This window comes from Gossypium hirsutum, chromosome D01 (assembly GCF_007990345.1).
Source record: "Gossypium hirsutum isolate 1008001.06 chromosome D01, Gossypium_hirsutum_v2.1, whole genome shotgun sequence".
Classification (NCBI taxonomy): Eukaryota; Viridiplantae; Streptophyta; class Magnoliopsida; order Malvales; family Malvaceae; genus Gossypium; species Gossypium hirsutum.
The window spans coordinates 41,905,682-41,926,837 of NC_053437.1; the positions used below are offsets into that span (position 1 = coordinate 41,905,682).

The window sequence follows — 21,156 nt, forward strand, 5'->3', positions numbered from 1 at the left end:
CTTGTATTAGTTTGTTCAATAATGGAGGTTTGTTAGCCGAATTGCAAGTTAAGCTGACTTGGATTGATCAGATTCGAGATAAGTAGTTAGAGGATGAGTCTCTAGGTATATGGTTCTGTTAGATTGAGAGTGGCAACACTTTTGATTTTGGATTGAATAAGGATGGAGTTTTGTGTTTTCGAGGTCAAATTTGTGTGCCGAGTGATTCTGATTTGAGGTAGTCGATTCTGAAGAAGGCGCATAGTAACTCTTATGCTATGCATCCTTGTGGTAATAAGATGTATTAGGATCTCCATTAACTGTACTGGTAGCTGGGTTTGAAACGTAGGGTTACAGATTTTGTTGCTTGTTGTTTGACGTGCCAGCAAGTTAAGACTGAGCACCAATTACCATAGGGTTTGCTACAGCTGGTTAAGATTCTTTTATGGAAATAGAAACGAGTGACGATGGACTTCGTTAGTGGGTTACCCTTGACACCCATTAAGAAAGATTCTATTTGGGTCATCGTGGATCAGTTGACCAAGTTCGCTCATTTTATTTCGGTTCGAACGGACTACTCTCTATAAATGTTAGCGAAGCTCTATATCTCTGAAATTGTAACACTGCATAGGGTTCCTGTTTTGATAATTTTTTATAGAGATCCTCGCTTTACTTTTTGATTTTGGAAGAAACTACACGAGGCTCTAGGTTCAAGATTGGACTTCAGCACTACGTTCCATCCTCAGATCGATGGTCAATCTGAGAGGGTGATTCAAATATTAGAATATATGCTTCGAAATTGTGTGTTAGATTTCTGGTGTAGTTGGGAGGATTTTCTGTCATCAGTTGAGTTCACCTACAATAACAGTTTCAAGTATAGCATCTAGATGGCGCCTTACGAGGCTTTGTATAGTTGTAAGAGTTGTACTCCATTATGTTGGACTGAGTTGGGTGAACGACAGATTTTGGGTTCTGAGTTGGTTTTTGAAACCGAAGATAATGTTAGACTGATTCAGGATCGTCTGAAGGTGGTTTCTGATAGACAGAAGTCTTATGCAGATTTGAAAATGAGATATATCGAGTACTCTATGGGTGATTTCGTGTTTTTTAAGGTTTCTCAGTGCAAGAAAGTTCTGTGATTCGGTCATAATGGCAAGTTGACTTAGGTTTATTGGGTCATATCAGATTCTGAAGCGTGTGGGACCGATTGCTTATCAGTTAGAGCTACCTCCAAAATTTGACCATATCCACGATGTGTTTCACGTCTCGATGTCGAGGCAGTATTGGTCAAATCCATCTCATATTGTCTCTGTCGAGGAGATCGAGGTTAGACTGGATTTGACTTTTGAGGAGAAGCCAGTTCAGATTCTAGATCATGATATTAAGGTTTTGAGGAGGAAGTCCATTCCGTCAATAAAGGTTCTGTGCCAGAATCACGGCAATGGGAAACCCACGTGGGAACCTAATGACTTGATACGTCAGTAGTATCCTCATCTGTTCTGATCAGGTAAATTTTGAGGTCGAAATTTCTTTCAGGGGGTTGAGTTGTAATGCCCTGAATAATATATTTATGTTTCTGTAAATATCTTACACAAATGAGTATCTGCTTCAGTGGTTAAGTGTTATGGGTGGGTGTGTGAGGTCTTGGGTTCAAGTCCCACTTTTGCTAAATTTTATTATTTTTCTAATTCTAGCCTTACCCTTGTTCAGTGGGGTTATATAAAATTTCCTATAAATCCACATCAGAATAAGGCTGCTAGTTCGAGTGGTAAGGCATCAATGTGTTGGAGGTCCTATGTTCGAGTCCCTACGCGATCGTGGGCGTTATTTTCGCTCAGTTGCATGACAGAGTTTCAGTGGAGTTGGAATTCTAAAGTAGTTGTTGGTTAGTGGGCAATTGGGATTTTGTTTGAATTACATTATATTTTGTTTTATTATTTTTTCTCTCCCCAAAAATCCCTCATTTTTTTTCTGACGTTCTTCTTCTTCCAAAACAAAATCCCCATAATTTTCTTTTCGTTTTCTTTATTCTCTGATAGAAAATTAAACTCTTTCTTTCGTTCATTGTTCTGCCACTAATCCTTGCTTTTGGGCGTTCCAAATCCTTGGTTTTTCGTGTAATCGGTAAGTGGGCTTTTGTTTGTATTCTTTTAGCGTTTGATTTTTGAAGGTTGAAAATTTGTTGTATCTTTTACGTAGGAGACATCGGTGAAGCAGCAGTTCCTTTTCAACGGTCTAATCTATGCGAGTGAACGGGTGTGTTGGCGGTAAGTGAGTGCACATTACTCGATTTAGTTTTGAGGGGTTTGTGAATTGATTGCTAAATTTGTTGTGGGTACTCTACTTTTAGGTTTCGGAAGGCTCGGGATTGTTTTCACATTAAAATCGTACCAGGTGCCCAAAACACGAAAAAATAAGCTTCGGTGAAAGCAGAAAAACTACACTATCAACGCCACACGAGCGTGTGCCTGGCCGTGTAGTTGGCCGTGTGCGAGACACGACTATGTGTTTGACGAAGGCATGGCCATGCGCAAGACTCGACCATGTGGTGGTGTGAGTGTAGCCGTATGAGCCACACGGGCTAAGCCAAGTTGAGTGTGTGGGTTTTGGGCCAAGCCATGTGGGCTACATGGGTAAGGTCAATCTGGGCGTGTGGGCCCACACGGGCATATGGGCCCATATTTCTAAAATTTTCCCTAGGGTCGCACGATTCATTCTGATTGACTGTAGGCCTACCGTATGGTCGGTAAGGGCTAACCAAACCCTAAAATGAATGGTCTGATATTTTTATAGTCTGCATTGTGTAGGATACTGATATGTATATCTGTTCTGTTTAAATATATATATGCTATCAGTATGTGAGCATGTTATGCATGATATTTCTGTAACTGTTATTTCTGTATCTATGATTGGGGTGGATTTGTATATGTGGAGGAAGTGATCTGTACGGCGACACGTTACCTATATTCTAGCAGCTTAGCTGCATATTATCTATAATGTGTCGCATCGACACTATATAGTATGTAGGGCTGGATGGGTATTTTTAACCCAACATGGTGTGATGGGATGGTCACAGATGGTGTACAGAGGATAGGGGTAGGATTTTGCATATCTGTACTACTTATCTGATTCTGTTATCTGTATCTAAAATGAACGTAAGTTTGAACCGTCTCTGACTGTATATGAGATTTTTGCATGTCTAATTCTATTGGGTTACACACTAAGTTTACGAAAACTCACATATGTTTGTTTGTTCTGTTCAAGTAATCCATAGACTTAGGCAGATCAGTGTGGCAGAGACTATCGGTGACCACGAGTTTGTAAACGGTTTATGATTATGGTTTTAATTTAATTTAAAGTTTATTCTGGGAGTTTTGTAATAATTGGAATCTCCGGACTGTTTGTTTCTTATTTTGGGATTTGGATTTCGATTTAACATTTTATTTGCGGCAGACATCTAAAACTTGGATTTTACTAAAATAAGGATTTTCCAAAATTACGAATGGATTTTCAAAAAATAACGTTTTCGATGACTTCTGCTGTAAATCATGTTTTGGAAAATAAAATAATAAAACAATGCTTTTGACAATTGATATAAGTGAATATGAGTTAAAAAGCTAGGATGATTTATCGTAACGACTCTGATTTCAAAACTCTTCTTTGTGACATCTTCGGATTTGGCCATAACATCTAGACCAGGCTTGGGGTGTTACAAGTGGTCAATCTCAACTAATCTATGAGGGATGTGAAGGAAACACTCAAAATAATGGAAAGATGCACCAATGAGCTAGACTCAATGAAAGAGCAACTCAAGGAATATATGGTGGAGGCCTTTAGTTCCAATTATAGATCCATTCCAAGTGCTCTTCAACACCGCTGTGGGTAAGTTGATAGAAAAGAATGAGGCTCTGAAAGCTATGATGATAGTTATAAAGGCAGAAAATAAAGCAACGGTGACATCTTTGAACACAAAAATTGAGGAGCTCGAAGAGAGCTCATTGTGTGCCGATTTGTTGTGGGAAAGGGATGTTGGATGCGACACTAAACCATAAGATTTTTATGTCCCCAAGTAGGAGAAGTTCGATGGGGTAAGGTCCGCGAGGGGAATGGACAACTTTGGAGATGGAGTAATACTTTTGTGCTATGGGCATTAAGAATGATATTGTTCTATTGTGGTGACGTTATAGGTCCATAGGTGAACAATAATGTGGGATCAAAATTAGAACTTGGGAGGAGTTCCAAAAAAAGTTTAAGGTTTTACCCACAATATGCCAAGAAGGAGGCCTGAGCTAAGTTCCGTTGGTTTTCGCAACAAGACACGGTTAGGGAGTATGTCAAGGAGTTCAGTGTGTTGATGCTCCAACTCACTAATCTAAGTAATAATGAGACATTATTCTTTTTCACTGATCTAAGTAATAAAAGGCATGATTTTTGCAAGAATTGGAATGTCGTGGAGTTGAGGAACTTACCAAAACCATGACTATTGTAGAGTCGCTTCTAGAGCTGGGTGCTAAAAATGTGGAAAAATCTAAGTCTTCTAAGCCCAAATTTAGACCAAATGGAAATAATAGATGAGACAAAAATAAGTCAATAAGGAATGACGATGGTAAGACCCAAACTATTTAAAAAACTAAGCTAGACAAGCCTTAGGAGAAAAAAAAAACCAATGAGTTTCTTCTTTTTTGAAGGCTTGCATAAGGTATGGGGTTGTCTAAAACGATCTTTGTTTTTTTTCTGTCAACGGGGATGATGAGCCAGAAAAAGCACCATTGAATTTTGGTTCAATATTGAGTGGCGTCGAAGTCAAGAAGGGTTAGAAGAGAAAAGGGTTGATGTTTGTAGACATTATTGTGGCTAGTAGATGATTAAGTGCGCTTGTTGACACAAGTTCATAGGATTTGTTCATGTCTGAAGAGCCTACTCAGAAACTTGGTCCCAAGGTTGATAAAGAGTCGAGTTAGATTAAGATGATAAATTCAAAAAGCATCCCAACAATGGGTGTTGCAAAGGGAGTTGAACTTCAACTCGATGGTTGGAATGGTAAGGAGACTATTGAGGTAATATCATTTTATGATTACAACTTTGTGGTTGGAATAATTTTTTTGGCTGGATTAATGCACTTCTCATTCCTTTTGTCGATTGTATATGCATCTTAGACTCACGTCAATTTGTGGACCAATTAAACGGGACGACGATGTGGAAGCCAAAGTACTATTAACAATCCAGTTCGCAAGGGAGTACGCAGAGATGAAGTTTCCTACTTAGTAACCTTGAAAGTCAATGAAATTATTGAACCCATTAGTGAGATTCCTAAATAAGTAGAATAGTTACTATAGTTTTTTTTAGATGTGAGACCTGTCGAGTTGCTCAAAAATTTACCACCAAATAAAGAGGTGGATCATAAGACCGAGTAGATGCCTAATACTAAGCGACTAGCTAGGGCCCCATATCGATGTCTTTGCCAGAATTAGAAAAGTTACAAAAATAATTAAAGTAACTTTTAGATGCTAGGTTCATTAAACCATCTAAAGCCCCATTTAGCTTACCATTTTGTTTCAAAAGAAGCACGGTGGGTCATTAAGATTGTGCACCGATTACTGAGCATTAAACAAGATTATTGTGAAGAAAGGGTACCTAATTCCACTCATTGCAGATTTGTCTAATTAGTTTGGTAGCACAAAATGGTTTACCAAGTTGGATTTCTAGTCAAGGTACAATCAATCAGGATAGCCGAAGGGGATGAGCGAAAGACTACTTGTGTGACGCGTTATGTCTCGTATGAGTTCCTTGTAAAACCCTTTGGACTAATGAATGCTCCAGTGATATTTTGTACCCTGACGAATAACGTACTTCAACCCTTTTTAGATCATTTTGTCGTTGTTTATCTTGTTGACATTGTGGTGCACAATAAGCCACTTGGAAAGTACGTAGAACATTTGAGGGAAGCGTTCCAAACCTTGTGTGAAAATGAGCTTTATGTCAAAGAGGAGAAATACTCATTTTCTCAATACGGGGTACCTTTTTTAGGTCACATTGTGGGAGGTGGAAGAATTTGGATGGACATGAGCAATATTCGAGCTATTATTGATTGGGAACCACCTAACAAGATAATAGAGTTATAGCCTTTCCTTAGGTTGGCAAATTATTATCAACGCTTCATTGAAGGCTACTCTAGAATCACTGCACCCTTGACAAATTTGTTGAAGAAAGGAAGGGTATGAGATTGGGTCTTCAGTGCCAAAAAGCCTTTAATTAAATGAAACAGGTAATAATACCTGAAAGAGCCCATTCTTGTTTTTTCATATTATTTGAAACTGTATAAAATACATATGAATACATCAAACTATGTAATTGGGGGAATATATAAGCATTCGATTGCTTTTGAGAGTTGAACACTTAATGATACGGGACGTCAATATACGGTTCAAGAGATAGCGATGACCAGAGTGGTGTGTTGCCTGTGCATATGGAAACACTATTTGTTGGGTTTCAGGTTCATAGTATTTATGGATAATGTCGCAAATAGTTAACTTTTTACCCATAAAAAGTTATCTCCTAAGCAGACTCGTTGGCAGGTTTTCTTGGCCGAATTTGATTTCAACATTAAGTATAAACTAAGGAAAGCCAACGTAGTGGTTGATGCATTAAGCCAAAAAATAGAGTTTGTAGTTATCAATCAGCCTGATAGCTCTCTATTGAAGTGCATTCAAGAGGGATTTTCCCATGATCCCACGGCCAAAACTTTGATAGAGTTTGCCGATAAAGGGGAAACAAGGTGATTTTGGCTTGAAGAAAAGTTGTTGTACACTCAGGGGCATCACCTTTATGTGCCTCAATACATGAATTTGTACAAGAAAGTCATTAATGAGTGTCATGATTCGAGATGGGTCGACCATCCAAGTATGCAACACACAATTTCTCTTTTAAAGGACCATTATTATTCACATAGGTTATGATATTGAGACCTATGTGGAAACTTGTCTAATGTGCCAACAAGACAAGGTAGAGTTGAAGACTCTGGCTAGATTATTGCAACCTTTTCCCATTTCGAAATTCTCATAGGAGAGTGTATCTGTGGATTTTATTATTGGTTTGCCTAAATCTGACAAGTTTGCGAGTATTTTTGTTGTAGTGAAAAAATTTTCCAAGTATGTAATCTCCATTCCAGGAACCAATGAGTACCCTATTGAGGAGGCATTAGTTCCTTAGACATGTGGTAAAATATTAGGGCATACCATAATCTATTGTTAGTGATCGAGATGGGCAATTCATGGACCGTTCTAAAAAGAGATGTTCAAGTTGATGGGGTCAGACCTGAACTTTTCCACTAGCATGCATTTGTAAACCAATGGACAAACTGATAGAGTAAATTCTCTGTTGGAAATGTATCTTCGACACTATGTAAGTGCCATACAAAAGAACTAACCGAAAATTTTGGATGTAGCCCAATTTTCTTATAACTTGTAGCGAAGTGGGGCCACGAATTAGAGTCTATTTACGATAGTGTTGGGGCAACAATCACTCACACCCAATGCTGTTCCAACCCGTTAAGCAGGACCAAATTCAATAGCTTATCAATTTTTTGAAGGATTGGTAAGAGTATAACGACTTAGCCAGATATTGCTTATACAAGGCAAGTAAGTGCAATAAGAAGTGGGTTGATCAGACTCGTAGGGATGTACAATTTTAGGTTGGTGACTCGGTCCTTTCAAAATTACACTTGATTTTTCACCAGAATGGCTTGTACGAGGGACATTTCCAAGTTTTGAAAAGAGTAGGCAAGGTGGCTACAAACAAGAATTTCCAGCAAAACTCAAGATTTATCTAGTGTTCCATGTTAGTATACGTAAGCCCTTTCATAAGGATTAGGAAGATCCAGATTGAGCCACGCTTGTATGAGTGACAATTAGGGTAAAGGTCTCCTATGATCATGAATTTGAACACATAATAGAAAATCGAGTGATTCAATGGAAGTACTATAAGACCAAACATGAATATATTGTTTAATAGAAGGGATATTTTGACAATGAAGCTAGTTGGGAACCTATTGAGGCTTTGTGGCAGTTTCAAGACAAGATAGACTAGTTCCATTCCAAATATGAGATGAGTGTGTCATAGAAACAGGTAGGGGAGAATGTCACGAGTCGTGCAAGGGAGCCAGTGACCAAGGCAAACTTGAAAGATCCATTTTATTCACAATGGGGTCATTTGGCCTAACATGACTGGCCCATTGCTTGGAGAGATTGTAGGCTTATCTACATAGCCAAGTAAATATGGAAGTAATCTTAGAAGATTATAATCTTAGAAGATTTGATTTTGTAATCTTAAAAGATCTTAATATTAGAAGATTGTAATCTTATAAGATTAGATTCTGTAATCTTAAAGGTTTAAGATCCCTTAAGAATCCCAATTTTTAGATTGCATTTAATCTCGATCATTAATGTATTTTAATCTATACTGATGGATCTAGGGGAGCTCAACTATAAATATAAGTCTCTCCCACTCATTTGTAATCACTTCACACTTGAGTAATAAAATACTTTGAGAGTATTTACTCAAACACATTGTGAGTGTTGCTTTCTTTTTTTTTATTCTTTCATTGCTATTTTGTCTTTGAGTTACTTCTGCTTTATTTTTAGTGCCTTAGAGAATTTTTATCGAGAATTCTCACTTTGCAAGTCCTAAGGCTGCGCGAATTGCAAGACAAAAGTTCTAGCCCCCTAACATTAGGATCAAGTTGACTAGGAATAGAATCTTCCGACAAAGAGACTGGTGGCGGGCATATGTCTGGAAGTTCTTGTCGTATTGAATAAACATGAATGATTAGTGGTCGAGTTGTTTCATGTTCTAGCATACCTATTTTAGACGATCTAACAGGACGGCTTACAGTATATAAAAATATATCATCATCTTCTAAGGAAGTATTATAAACATACGACACAAGATTAAATAGTGTGTTTTTAGGAAAAGTGACATCAATAGATACAAGATACCTCTTAACATAAAAATAATAACATTTATAACCTTTTTTCAAATGACAATAATTAAGAAACATGCACTTAAGAGACTTTGGGTCCAATTTTGTGACTTGTGGATGAACATCACAAAAAAAAAGCAAGTGTTACCAAATATTTTGGGCACAATAGGAAACAAAGGTTTTCAAAGAAAGAGGATATGTTAAGGAATGCTACCTTTAAGCAAAAAAGATGGCATACAATTAATAAGAAAAGAAAATGTTAAACCTGCATCATCCCAAAAACATTTAGCAAACTCATTTGAAAAAAAAAGGCTCTGGCTACTTCAAAAAAGTGTTTGGTTGTTCTTTTATCTATGCCATTTTATGACGGAGTATCAACAAAATATGATTGATTAATAATACCATTCTTTGTCATATAAGTTGAAGGTATCAAAAAATATTTCATTACATTATCACTTCGCAAAATACGAACATTAGCATTAAGTTGAGTTTTTATTTCAGCACAAAAGGTATAAAAAATAAAAAATAACTGAGAATGATTTTTCATTAAATATAACCAAGTTACACATGAATAATCATTCACAAATATAACAACATAACAAAACTCAGACATCGAAGTAATAGGACTCGGACCCCAAACATCGAAATGGACTAATTCAAAACAAAACTCAACTCTTTTATTGACTCTAGGAACATAAGGTAGACGATGATGTTTAGCAAATTGACATGGTTCACAATATAATGATGAAAAACATTGAAATTGATGACACAACTTCAAGGAAGGTAATGGCGGATGACCCAACCGATAATGTACCTCAAAAGGAAACTCCATGCTAGAATATGCGACAACTCTCGAACTTTTGTATCAAGTATGTAAAAGACCGCCAAACTCACAACCCCTACCAATAATATGTTTTGTCATAAGATCCTGAAAGATATAATGATCAAGAAAAAATGATACACAATAGTTGAAAGCACGTGTAAGCTAACTGACAGATAATAAGTTAAAAGAAAAATCGGTTAGGCTTAACATAGGATTGAGGGAAATAGATAATGTAGGATTAACAATGCTAGATCTAAGAACACGAAAGGTGGATCCATCATCTAAAATAGCTTTAGAAGTATGTGTATTGAGTTTAAAGGTTGAAAAGAGACTTGGATTACTTATTATATGATCTATAGTACCAGAGTCAATGACCTAGTTGGAGGATAAGGAAAGGAAACATTTAGTAGAGTTACCTAACTTGGTAATAACAGTGATAGGAGGAGCAAATTTTTAGATGATGAAATGGTTTCAATACTTGTTTCTGCAACATGTGTTAACTGTGCTCTCCTAGCCTTATTATGATGCTTTTGGCAATAACGCTTAGTGTGGCCAAGCTAATGACAATAGTAGCACACAACTCCCCCTATCTCGCGATTATCACTACTTTTGTCATGACTAGTTGATCCTCGTATCTTATTGCCACAACTCATCAAAACATTACTATGAGTATGATCAATACATGTCACGAACCATATCTTGTGAAGGCATCCTGTAGAGATGAAATTTTAGAACCCGAAAGAATGTGAGATTTGGTAGCCTTAAATTCTAGAGGAAGACTAGAAAGAAAACTCATAACCACCATTTATTCCCACTGAGATTGTTGCACTTTAACATCTGAACTAAATGGAAACAACATATAGAGTTCTTTATACGCTCTCTTGAAATCCATAAAGTAAGCTGTGAATGATTTATCATGCTTCTCTAGACAATAAAAGGCCTGACACACTTCGTACATAGGAGATATGTCTTTGTCAATGCTTCTAAAATAAATAAAGATCATCTTACTCCAATCAAAACAATTGGTTCCATTGAGCTTATGTTTTGTAATTTTAGACATTATATGATTTATATCATTCACCTTAACTTCCGTCTCCTCTAATGTATTTCTCAATAAACAAGAAAATTGAAATCATACCAAAACGAACAATCCAATCCAAGTCAAACAACAACAAAAAGGGTCTTGAAACAGTAACCAACACTTAAATAGTACCAGAACAATGCGAAAACTCAAAAAACAACAAACGACCCACAAGCCTTTCACCGATTGAGCAGTCAACCACTTAGCTATGCTCCACATCCACATGCCCACACATGTCAGCTCGTGAAAGTGGACTATTGACCTTTAGGCGGTGCGTAAACTTCACACGCAAGGTTTCAATAGTTGAAATTTACAAATCATGTGAAGAGATGACGGTGCACCTCTTTGTGCCAACGATAAACCCAAAAAGTCACTTCACACAAGTGACCCACAAAAAATCCAAACCATTCACGTTCAAAACAACAAAACACAAACTCACTAAATTGAGCCAAAAGACTTTGATACCGATAGGCTCTGACACCATGTACGAAATGCTAGAATCGAAATAACAAAACATTAGGAGAAAGAGAGAATAAAATTCTATGCATTATACACTATAAAATAATACATATATATATACACAAGTTAGAACCTACTTTATAGGGAAAGAAATAAAAGAGAATAAAATCAACTCCCTAGTAATTAGCTAACATTCGATTATATATGTATACATTCCTTAACATTGAGATAGACTAATCCAACAAAAATCAACATTCATTAGTTATACCCTTAAATCAAAATTCAACAATTTTTTAATTTTTAAACCAAAAATTAAATCAAACAATTCAAACCAATCTTCAATTTTTTCAATTTTTTTCTCAGCCCTACTTTCTTCAACTAAGGTGGAGAAAGAAAAGTAGGCAGAAAGTCAACCTTCCTTCTCCTCCAAACTCTTTTTATTTTATTTATTACTCTATTTAAATATTTTGCATTATAATTATAAAAATATTGTTTTGATTTCTCAAAGAAATCTCTAAATTATAAATAAAAGGCCACTGGGCCTTCCTTAATTGACTTGTGTCTTGTTAATTCTTTTTTTCACATTCTAATAAAATGATAATATTTTAATTTTGTTCTCTCTATTAGATTTAGATTTAGATTTAGATTTGAGATTTAATTTCTTTATTTTAATTTCTAACATAATTTAATTTTTATATTTTTAATGTTATTAATTAGTTCAAATAATTAATATCATCAACTATTTAGATTAAAATATTGAGGTAATTTTTTATTATAACTATTCTAAGAAAACAAAAGTTCTATTTTGACATTTATAAATATTTTAAAAAAATTATGTTTGCTAACAAATCATCAAGGGTGCTAATTATTATTATTATTATTATTATTTGAACAATTTTATTATAAGTTCTAATCATATCTACTCTTTTTATACAATTCTTAGAACTACTCATAGCTCCTTCTAACCCATAAATGGGAAGATAATGTGCTTCAATGCACTCGAACCCACATCCTCCTATATTGGCAACAATAGAAATACCAATCGAATTAAGACTCAATCAACAAGGTAAACTAACGAATAATATTATAATAATTGACAGCAATTTAGATCAAATAAAAAATATACAAATTAAATCATAATTTTAAGCATAGTACAATGATCAATACTATAAAATGGCTTAAGAAAATCTTATACCTAACACAATCGTTCATTAAATATATTATCAGTTAATGTATAATAGAAAATTAAATATTCAACACTTTTCAATATACTTTTTATGGATTTATATATATTACATATTTAAATATTAAATTAATTGTTTGATATTAATTTATAGTGCATAGAAAAATGAGGCAAAAAATTTTATCACTTCAATTTATTATGATTTTAATACAAATATTTGGATATTTGAATTTTTAACAACAATTCAATTTACTCGCGAAAATAGAAATTTCATATATTTAAATCGAATATTTATTTTATTTTTAAAAATAAATTAATAAATTTTAATATTTTCGAAAATTTAATTAATGTATTTTATTTCGTATTGTAATTAGATAAACATAAACAAAAAATATTATCTATTCTTTTCAACTATATCTATACTTAATTTTCTTATATTTTGTATTTTTTATCTTTTGAGTAAAAAGATAATTATAGAAGTCGTCAGCTTTCATTTTCACAAATTAAAAAAATGAAATCTTAATAACGAAAAAATTGAGCTAAATTTTAATTTTATAAATTTGTAACTTAATTTAGTAATAAGTTGATTTCTTTTCTAAAAAAATTGTTTTTATTTAAACTTTGGGAATTTTATTTTTTTCACCATTTTTTATTTTTGGTTTCTTTTAAAATCGAACAATTTAATATTAGAAAGTAATGTTTAGTTTGGATGAACGATGCGTTTATCTATGGTTAGTGTAAAAACAGAGGTAGCGGTGAGATTAGATATTATAGTGATACTGTAATGTGAAACAAAAAATAAACTAAATGTACCACACCACACTCAATTACTCATCTAAATTCTACCTAAATCTTTAAAAGATTTTAAGCCATAGTTGAATTCCCTATGCGGACGTTTGTGCATATGATTGAGTAAACTATACTCATGATAACTCTAAAAAAAGGTTTATCTTATTATGATCATTTTAATTTTTTTTAATTTAATCATTCTAATTAAAATAAAATTTCGAATTAATCACTCCACTAAAAATTTAGATAATTCCTAATGGATTTAGATTATTAACAATCTTCTCTCAATTGAGAACCCCAACATCCCCTTTCTGTCATCAATGCCTTCGCGGCCTAAGCTCCAGCACCGTCGTTCGACCTCCAATTACATTTTTCGGCCGTGCTCACTGTTGTTGTCCCCTTCTATTCTTTCTTTCTTTATTTGTTGTTTTTAAAACCCCTGGTTGTTGCTTCCCAACTCACCGCTACCATAAGTCCCCTTCTTTGAGTTCCACTTTGAGTTTTTCGGAACTCTTCAAAATAAGGGAATATATATTTTTTTTTATTTTCGATTGAGGCTTTTTGGTTATTGGCTCACTGTTGCTGTTGTTTGAGTATGATAAGGGGTACAGGGACTTCAATGGGTGGGGCGATGGTTCACGACAATGGCGATGGTTTAGGAAGCAGTAAGTGATGGTGATTAGTGGGGAGGCGACAACCAGGGACAACTCAAAAGCTATGTTCTTCATTTTCTTGTTTTTGTTTCTCAAAAGATTAAGACTAATGTTGAACACAACGGTGGCTATCTATTTTCTTATATTGTTGGGTCTGAGATTCTTGGCACCGCAATTGCTTTTCTCCATTTCCAATCCAAAGCCAGATCCGGATTCATTACCGAAGGCGATGGGACCAAAATCCATGTCTGTAGGGTTGTAGGCGTGAGGGCACAAAGGAGACCAAAGCATGCTTTGGGTGTTATCAAAATCAAAGGTAGAGTTGTCTGGGAACTTTCAAAGAATCTCCCTTGACGTTGTTGGAGCTTAGGCGGTGGTGGCATTGGTCGCACAAAGGGGAGGTTAGAGTTTTCAGTTGAGGCTATGGTTTTCCGTTATTGAGTAACGAAATTTTCTGATAAATACAATTAAATGAATCCTATTTTAGAGTAACTATGATGTAGTTTATCCTATATGATTTTACCTTCCCATGCTTCAATGCCTAGTACAGACCTTTAATCTTAAGTCGTACAATTTTCACAGTCCTTATCTTGTTTATGATTTAGGGTGGGTTAGATAAACCATATTTAATTTCAAAATAAAAATTTTCAACATTTAAAGATAATTATTTTAATTTTTCACTTAATATAAAAATTTTCAACATAAGTAAGATAAGTAAATAGATAACTAAGAAAATATTAAGTTAATTTTATTTTATTAAAAATTAAAAAAAAAAGATATTTAAAGTATCATATATATCTTTTATCCAAAACTATCTAAAATAATATAAAAGATTATATTAATAGAATTAAAAATTAAAAATAAATCATTTTTAAAATCAATATTTACATTTATCAAATAATATGCTAATATTCACAAATTTAATATATATGCTTATATATAACTTAACAATAAATATTGAAAACCTAATTTTGAAAATTTTAATTTATCAAACACTTTGTATTTTAATCTAACCCCATTTAAAATTTGTGTACATTTTAACGACCCACACCAACCTCATGTAAAACAAAGCCAATCCACATTAGATACTACCACCAAGGACAAGAGTGGTTTTAATTCATAAGATTTAAGCATGACATTGTTGTTATAGAACAACAATATTCTTATCCAAGCATTTTACTCGTTATAGAGGATAGTCAAACTCATGTTCTAAGAACAAAGTATGCGCATCTAATTAAAAATTCCTTACTCCACGCGTTTAAAAAAAGTGTCATTTATGAGCAAAATCCATTCTTCTTCTACGGGAAACCACTTTTTTAATTCAAATTTTGTTTTAAACAAAAATAATTTAAACTGTGAGATTTTAATTCAAACTTTTAATTTTTTATTTTTAGAAAAATATTTTTCTAATTGAATTACTTTTTTATCCATCATTAAATTTTCAAAAAACAACAATGATCAAGTTTTCTAAAAAAACTTTTTTCATATAAAAAACATTTTTCAAACCAACTGTGTACTTTCTGCTCAAAATCTTTTTCCACTAAAACATTTCCAAATGAAAGAGGTTTTGAGCTAAAACATACTAGAAAAAGAAAAGAAAAACCTGAACTTGAGCTGTTTCGATGCGGCGCCTAGCGAGAGGAAGGAACCGCTGTAGCAATGCATCTACGATCAGCTTGGCAGCACTTCCTGCCTTCATTTTTTGTCGCTTTTGTTCTCAACCTACAAATTTTCAAAACATTAAGAAGAAAATAGTGTTCAAAAAGCAATTACTATATATGTATGTGTATTTGCTAAATCAAAAAGCAGGAAACGAGTTAAAAATGGGAAAGAGGTAGACAAAGTAATAACCAAAATTAGGGTTCGTATGAATAATAAAACATTTTAAATTTGTAGAAAGATAGAGATGAAGAGGATTAGACCTGTTGTTACTTCCTTTTTCCTGATCGATGATGGTTAAAGATGAGTTTAATACTTTTGATTTTGACGTCTCTAATTAAAATTATTGGCTTCAATTTGATGTCGGTAATTAAATTAATCGAGCTTTTTTAATTAAAAAAACTATTTGTGATTTTTCTCTTTTTCTTTTTATGGAATAAATAAGGCGTAATTGCAAACTGCAGATACGATAAATTCGGTTTGAATCCATCAAATTTTGAATTTTTTGGTTAAATTAGTCTAATTTGATTAACTATATTATTAATTAATAAAACTTATTTTTTTTAAAAGTAATTATAAAAATATATAACTATAAATATTTTAGTATATTTATAATAAAATGATTTTAAACTTGACATATGCAAATTAATCAATGAGATACACTCTAAAATGACATTGTTAGTAAAAGAAATGTTAGGATTTCTTTTTTTTCATAGTTTTGTTTCTGCAAGACAAGTTGGTATGTTAGATGTGTTTCCAAATTCTACATTAAGTCGGCAATTCTATGAATGAGGAGAAATGCAATTTGGTTACATAATTTCTAAAAAATAAAAATAAAAATTAGAACCTAAGATTTTACATTGGAATCAAAAGATTGTTGGTGAGAAGTGAAAGGGTAAAAGTATCATGAAGGTCTTTTTATCGAGAGCCAGATCTCATTTTACTTTTTTTACTCAGAAAATAGATAAATTAGTTTTTATAGGTTAGATAAAAGAGCAAATGATCCTTTTTATTTAAAATTTCATTCATTTGTACGGTTAAAAACTGGTATGGTTAACAGAATAATCAGACAATGATAGTACCTCAAGTTTTATGGTTTAAAAACTAATTTATCTATTTATTAGATAAATGGAGTAAAATGTAATTCTGAAAGCATGTGAAGTTAGTTTTACCTATATTATTAAGCTTTACAAGCTTTTCCCACACCGATATTCCATCAAGGGGAAGTAAACAAAGTAGGATTTAGATGTGGGAATAATTAATTAAGATTCATCTGAAGGCAAAACTAGTGTAGCTTAGAGGCACTTCCTCCTGTATACTCCCTATACTATCTAGTTTTTAAGGCTCGAGTTTCTAACTCCCCACTAGTGTAGTCACCCGAACTGTTTTGGGACTTCCAAAAGTCGGACTGTCCACGTTCCATTTCCTTCGAATTGTACTCACTACTATACATGTCAATTTCGGAGCTGTTCTCAGTACTACTAAGTCCCATCCTTCTGAACTCGGCAATTTCTTCACTATACTTGCCTGAATCATATGCTATGCTGTCACCGTATTTCACCCCATTTGAGAGATCGGGATCCCCCTCGAAGTCCAAAGCTCTTACGACCTGTAACATACATACGAACATACATACATGATCAAAGTGTAATTATATATATTAGAGGTAGTTGGCTAATGTTATTACCAGTGCCATGCGAGGCCGCTTTGAAGAAGAATGCCGAACGCAAGCTGCAGCTGCCTCGACCATCCTAACCATCTCACTCTTTACATAATGTTTTTTAAGCCGTGGATCTATTAGTTCACCAAAATCACCACTCTCAAGGGCATGTATAAGGAGCGGTCGTGCCTGCCAAAATTATATAATATGATTGACATTTCTCAGTTCGACACTGATCGTATCATATATAGCAGACTCAAAAAGACATGGTTATTGGTCTAATCCCTTCGTACCCATTCGACCAAACTTTCGTCTCCCAAAGGTTGAGTTGAATCAATTGGTTTTCTCCCTGTAATAAGCTCTAGAAGCACCACCCCAAATGAGTAAACGTCTGATCTATCCGTTAGCTTCCCACTTGAAGCATACTCTGGTGCCAGGTACCTGAAAAAACCCTTTAATTATATCACCATGCATAGTCTTAACTCGGTTTTTTAGTATAAGAGGTTATAAAGTTTGCGGATTATAGAGACACAAAATAATGCTCGGAGAAAAAACACAAGAGTTCCAACCCATGAAAGAGCCTCAACTGTTGAAACCATTACCTACCCAAATGTCCCCATCACTCGAGTTGAAACATGCGTTTGACTAGTGTCGTTAAGTCTGGCAAGCCCAAAATCTGCAACCTGTTTTCAACAAATTAGTATTTGCATGTAATGCTAAGCTTCACAAATTAGTCTTGCGGATTCACAAGTTAATTAGTTAACTTGCCTTTGCTTCAAAATTGTCCTCCAATAAAATGTTTGCCGACTTAATGTCTCTGTGAATGATTTTTGGATGACCTATAGCACATGATAGGAATGGTAAGAAATGCTAATACGATGAACAGAGATATGAGTATCAGTTGAGTACTAATTTCTGAAGGGTATGTAGTGCTTCTAATATTTGAATCCATATGTTTAGGAGTAGGAGGAAGAGATACATACAATCTTCGTGTAAATATGCCAAACCCTTTGCTGCTCCTAAAGCAATCTTGACTCTTTTGTCCCATTCAAGCAACGACAGTTCTTTAGCTGGTGCACAACAAAATTCCCAATTTTATAACCTAAACAAGTATATGGGTTTCGTTCTAGGGGCAAGGGAATGAAACGATTCTTACCATGTAAATGATGCTCAAGAGTGTTATTTGGAACAAATTCATAGATTAGCAATCTTTGTTTTTCAGCCATAGAATATCCAACCAAAGAGACCAAATGTCTATGATGAACGCGACTAATAATCTCAACTTCAGCTCGAAATTCTCGCTCCCCTTGCCCACTACCTGCCTTCAATTGCTTAACAGCCACAACTCTCCCATCAGCCATCCAACCCTTGAAAACGCAACCAAACCCACCCTCACCAATAATGTTCTGACGAGCGAATCCGTTGGTCATTTCCATCAACTCTTCGTACGTGAAATATGTCTTAGAACCAGCCATAATACCCGAGTCGGGACCATGGTAATTCTGTTCCTTTTGAGGGCTGTTTACCATACTAGATTCTTGGCCATGTAATTGGGAATTATAATGGAAGGCATCATGTTGGGGAGAATGTCCCACTTGAGCATCTGTATGACTAAGATAATTATTAAAATCAACTAAAAATTAACGCACCACACACAAAAAAGAGAGAGTCACGTTTATATATACCTGAAGTCACTAAAAAGTTAGTCGGTGGTGGCCTGTTATAATTAGCATAGGGACTTTTTCGGTTCTTCTTTCTTCCCCTTAAATAAAAAAACAAGATAATGAATACAACGACCAAAACACCCACCACCGTCGCAGCAATCACACCTTCATAGTTGAGAGTTTTGTCATGACCACTAACATTGTTTTGTTTACTATTATTGGAGCCTCCTGAAGGGGAGGATCCATCGCTTGAGTTAGAGCTGGGACTTTTTGATGTACTTAGAGTCGTAGGACCTAATGCTTTAGGAGAAGAAGTAGACGATGATGTAGTAGAAGATCCATTTGCTGGAGCAGATGAAGATATTTGTGGAGACGATGAAGTGGAGTTGGCTGAAGATTGTGATTGTGAGGTTCCCGGTGAAGGTCGGGGTGGTGAAGGACTACTTTTGGTGGAATTATCTGGAGAACTAGAGGAAGAAGAAGAAGAACCTCCCGACGAAGACTGAGATGATTCCTTAGAATGGGTGTTGGGAGCTGGTGGTGATTGACGTTTCTGCTGCTGCTGTTTAGGAGGGTTTTGCGTTTGAGGTGTCGCTGGCGGTGATTGCTGCTGCTTAGGAGTTTGAGGGCTAGGAGGTGGTTTGGAGGATGATGGCGTTGAAGAAGACGATGGAGGCGGGGGTGATTCGTTTTCCTGTGGCGCAGGGGGTGGAGAGGTTTCAGGTGACTTCTTTTCTGAAAATGACTGGTTATTTGAAGAATCATCAGGAGGAGGAGGAGGTGATGAAGTTGACGTTGAAGTCGGAGAGGGTGCTGTTGGTGTATTCTTGTTGGTTTCGTTGCCAGCGCCGCTTGCAGGAGGGGAGGAGCCTGACATCGCTGGCGGAGAAGAACCACCCCCCGATTCTGACATTCCCCAATTCCAGCTTCCTCTTTAACTAATTGTCTCTTTCGTTCCTTTCCTATCTCTATATATCTCAATCACAATCCTAATGTTTCTATATATGTTCAAGGACCAAAATGCAACAAAATCAATAATATGTCCCTCCCCACACGGACAAAAATTGTGTGTTTCAATATCCTATACCCATCCAACTTCAACTCCTTTTTATCTCCTCAAACTTCTTAGCATTGCTTGGTAAAATATAATCTATCGGCACGTATAATCATTGAGGAAAGAAGCAAAATAAAACCATGAGAAAACCCTTGTCTTCAACACCCAAAAGGAAAAAAAATTTGTTGAAACCAAATTAAAGGTCGAGAAGAAGGGCGTTGAAGGAGGAGAAAATGAAAGAGAGAATCCAGGGAGCCTAAACCATGAGAAATTCTCTGCTTTACTTAAATTAAGGAAAATTTTCATTATGTATAGTTAGTTAATAGTTGTAGCCTTTAGGCAGGCACAATGGGTTTTTGTTAGTAGTAACAGCCGCTCTTCTTTTTTTGAGAGAAATTCTCCTAGAGTTTCGGCTTACCGTCCAACTTAAATGTGCTTCTATCTCTTTTGTTATTTTGTTGTCTTTCATTTTGTACATTTGATATATGTAATAATCCCAACACACTTGCATATATTGTTATTGTTATTTATCAACATAGAAAGTTTTGTTCTATTTTGTAAAAATAAAATCATCCATCAACAATGTTGTCTGTTCCTTAGCCGTCTCATAATATCTATGTTAAATGATAAATTTAAACCAAAATATAAAACAGTGCAGCTCAAAATGGAATACTTCCTTAAACTCCTATCTCAGGGTGAGTTTGGATAAGTGTTGAGGTGTGATACGATATGTTTAGCTTACTTTTTGTCTTGCGCTATAGTATTTAATCTTATCACCACCGCTTCTTTTATACTAACCGCAGATAAACGCACCGTCCATCCAAACTCACTCTCAACCTATGAATATGTTTTAGTGGTAAAAGTATTATGAAGGCCCCTGTACTAGGAGTCAAATTGTATTTTGCTTCCTCTATTTAAAAAAAATAGACAAATAGTCCATGTACATTAGACTAAAGTGCAATTTGGTCCTTGCAATTAAAAATTTCATCCATTTTTACTGTTAAAAACTTATGTAGTTGATGGAATAACTAGACAATGACATGTGTTGTGTCAGGTGTACCCCATGCTGAAGTACAGAAATCAATTTTTAATAGCAAAAATAGATAAAAATTTTAACGTAATGACCAATTTGCTTTTTGATTTAATGTACAATTATTAATTTACTCATTTTTTTT

At 34.8% G+C, this 21,156-nt stretch overlaps 2 protein-coding genes across 3 annotated transcripts in view; both read right to left on the minus strand.

Annotated features, from left to right (window-relative positions):
- The window catches only part of LOC107921482 (protein furry), a 39,155-nt gene extending 23,161 nt beyond the window's left edge, over positions 1–15,994 (minus strand). For both annotated transcript variants that reach the window (XM_041086529.1, XM_041086530.1), the window contains exons 1-2: positions 15,867–15,994; positions 15,548–15,666 (exon numbers count right to left, since the gene is read on the minus strand). In XM_041086529.1, the coding sequence (XP_040942463.1) occupies positions 15,548–15,643 (96 nt within the window). In that variant the 5' untranslated portion in view covers positions 15,644–15,666; positions 15,867–15,994. The remainder of the gene's footprint in view (positions 1–15,547; positions 15,667–15,866) is intronic.
- A 750-nt stretch (positions 15,995–16,744) lies between these two features.
- On the minus strand, positions 16,745–20,488 carry LOC107921352 (proline-rich receptor-like protein kinase PERK12). The gene is made up of 8 exons (XM_016851223.2): positions 18,949–20,488; positions 18,420–18,866; positions 18,247–18,333; positions 18,032–18,102; positions 17,870–17,946; positions 17,557–17,704; positions 17,291–17,452; positions 16,745–17,212 (listed from the first exon to the last, which is right to left on the minus strand). The coding sequence occupies exons 1-8, from the start codon at positions 19,838–19,840 to the stop codon at positions 16,931–16,933; spliced, it is 2,166 nt and encodes a 721-aa protein (XP_016706712.1). The 5' UTR covers positions 19,841–20,488; the 3' UTR covers positions 16,745–16,930.
- Between the last annotated feature and the right edge of the window lie 668 nt (positions 20,489–21,156).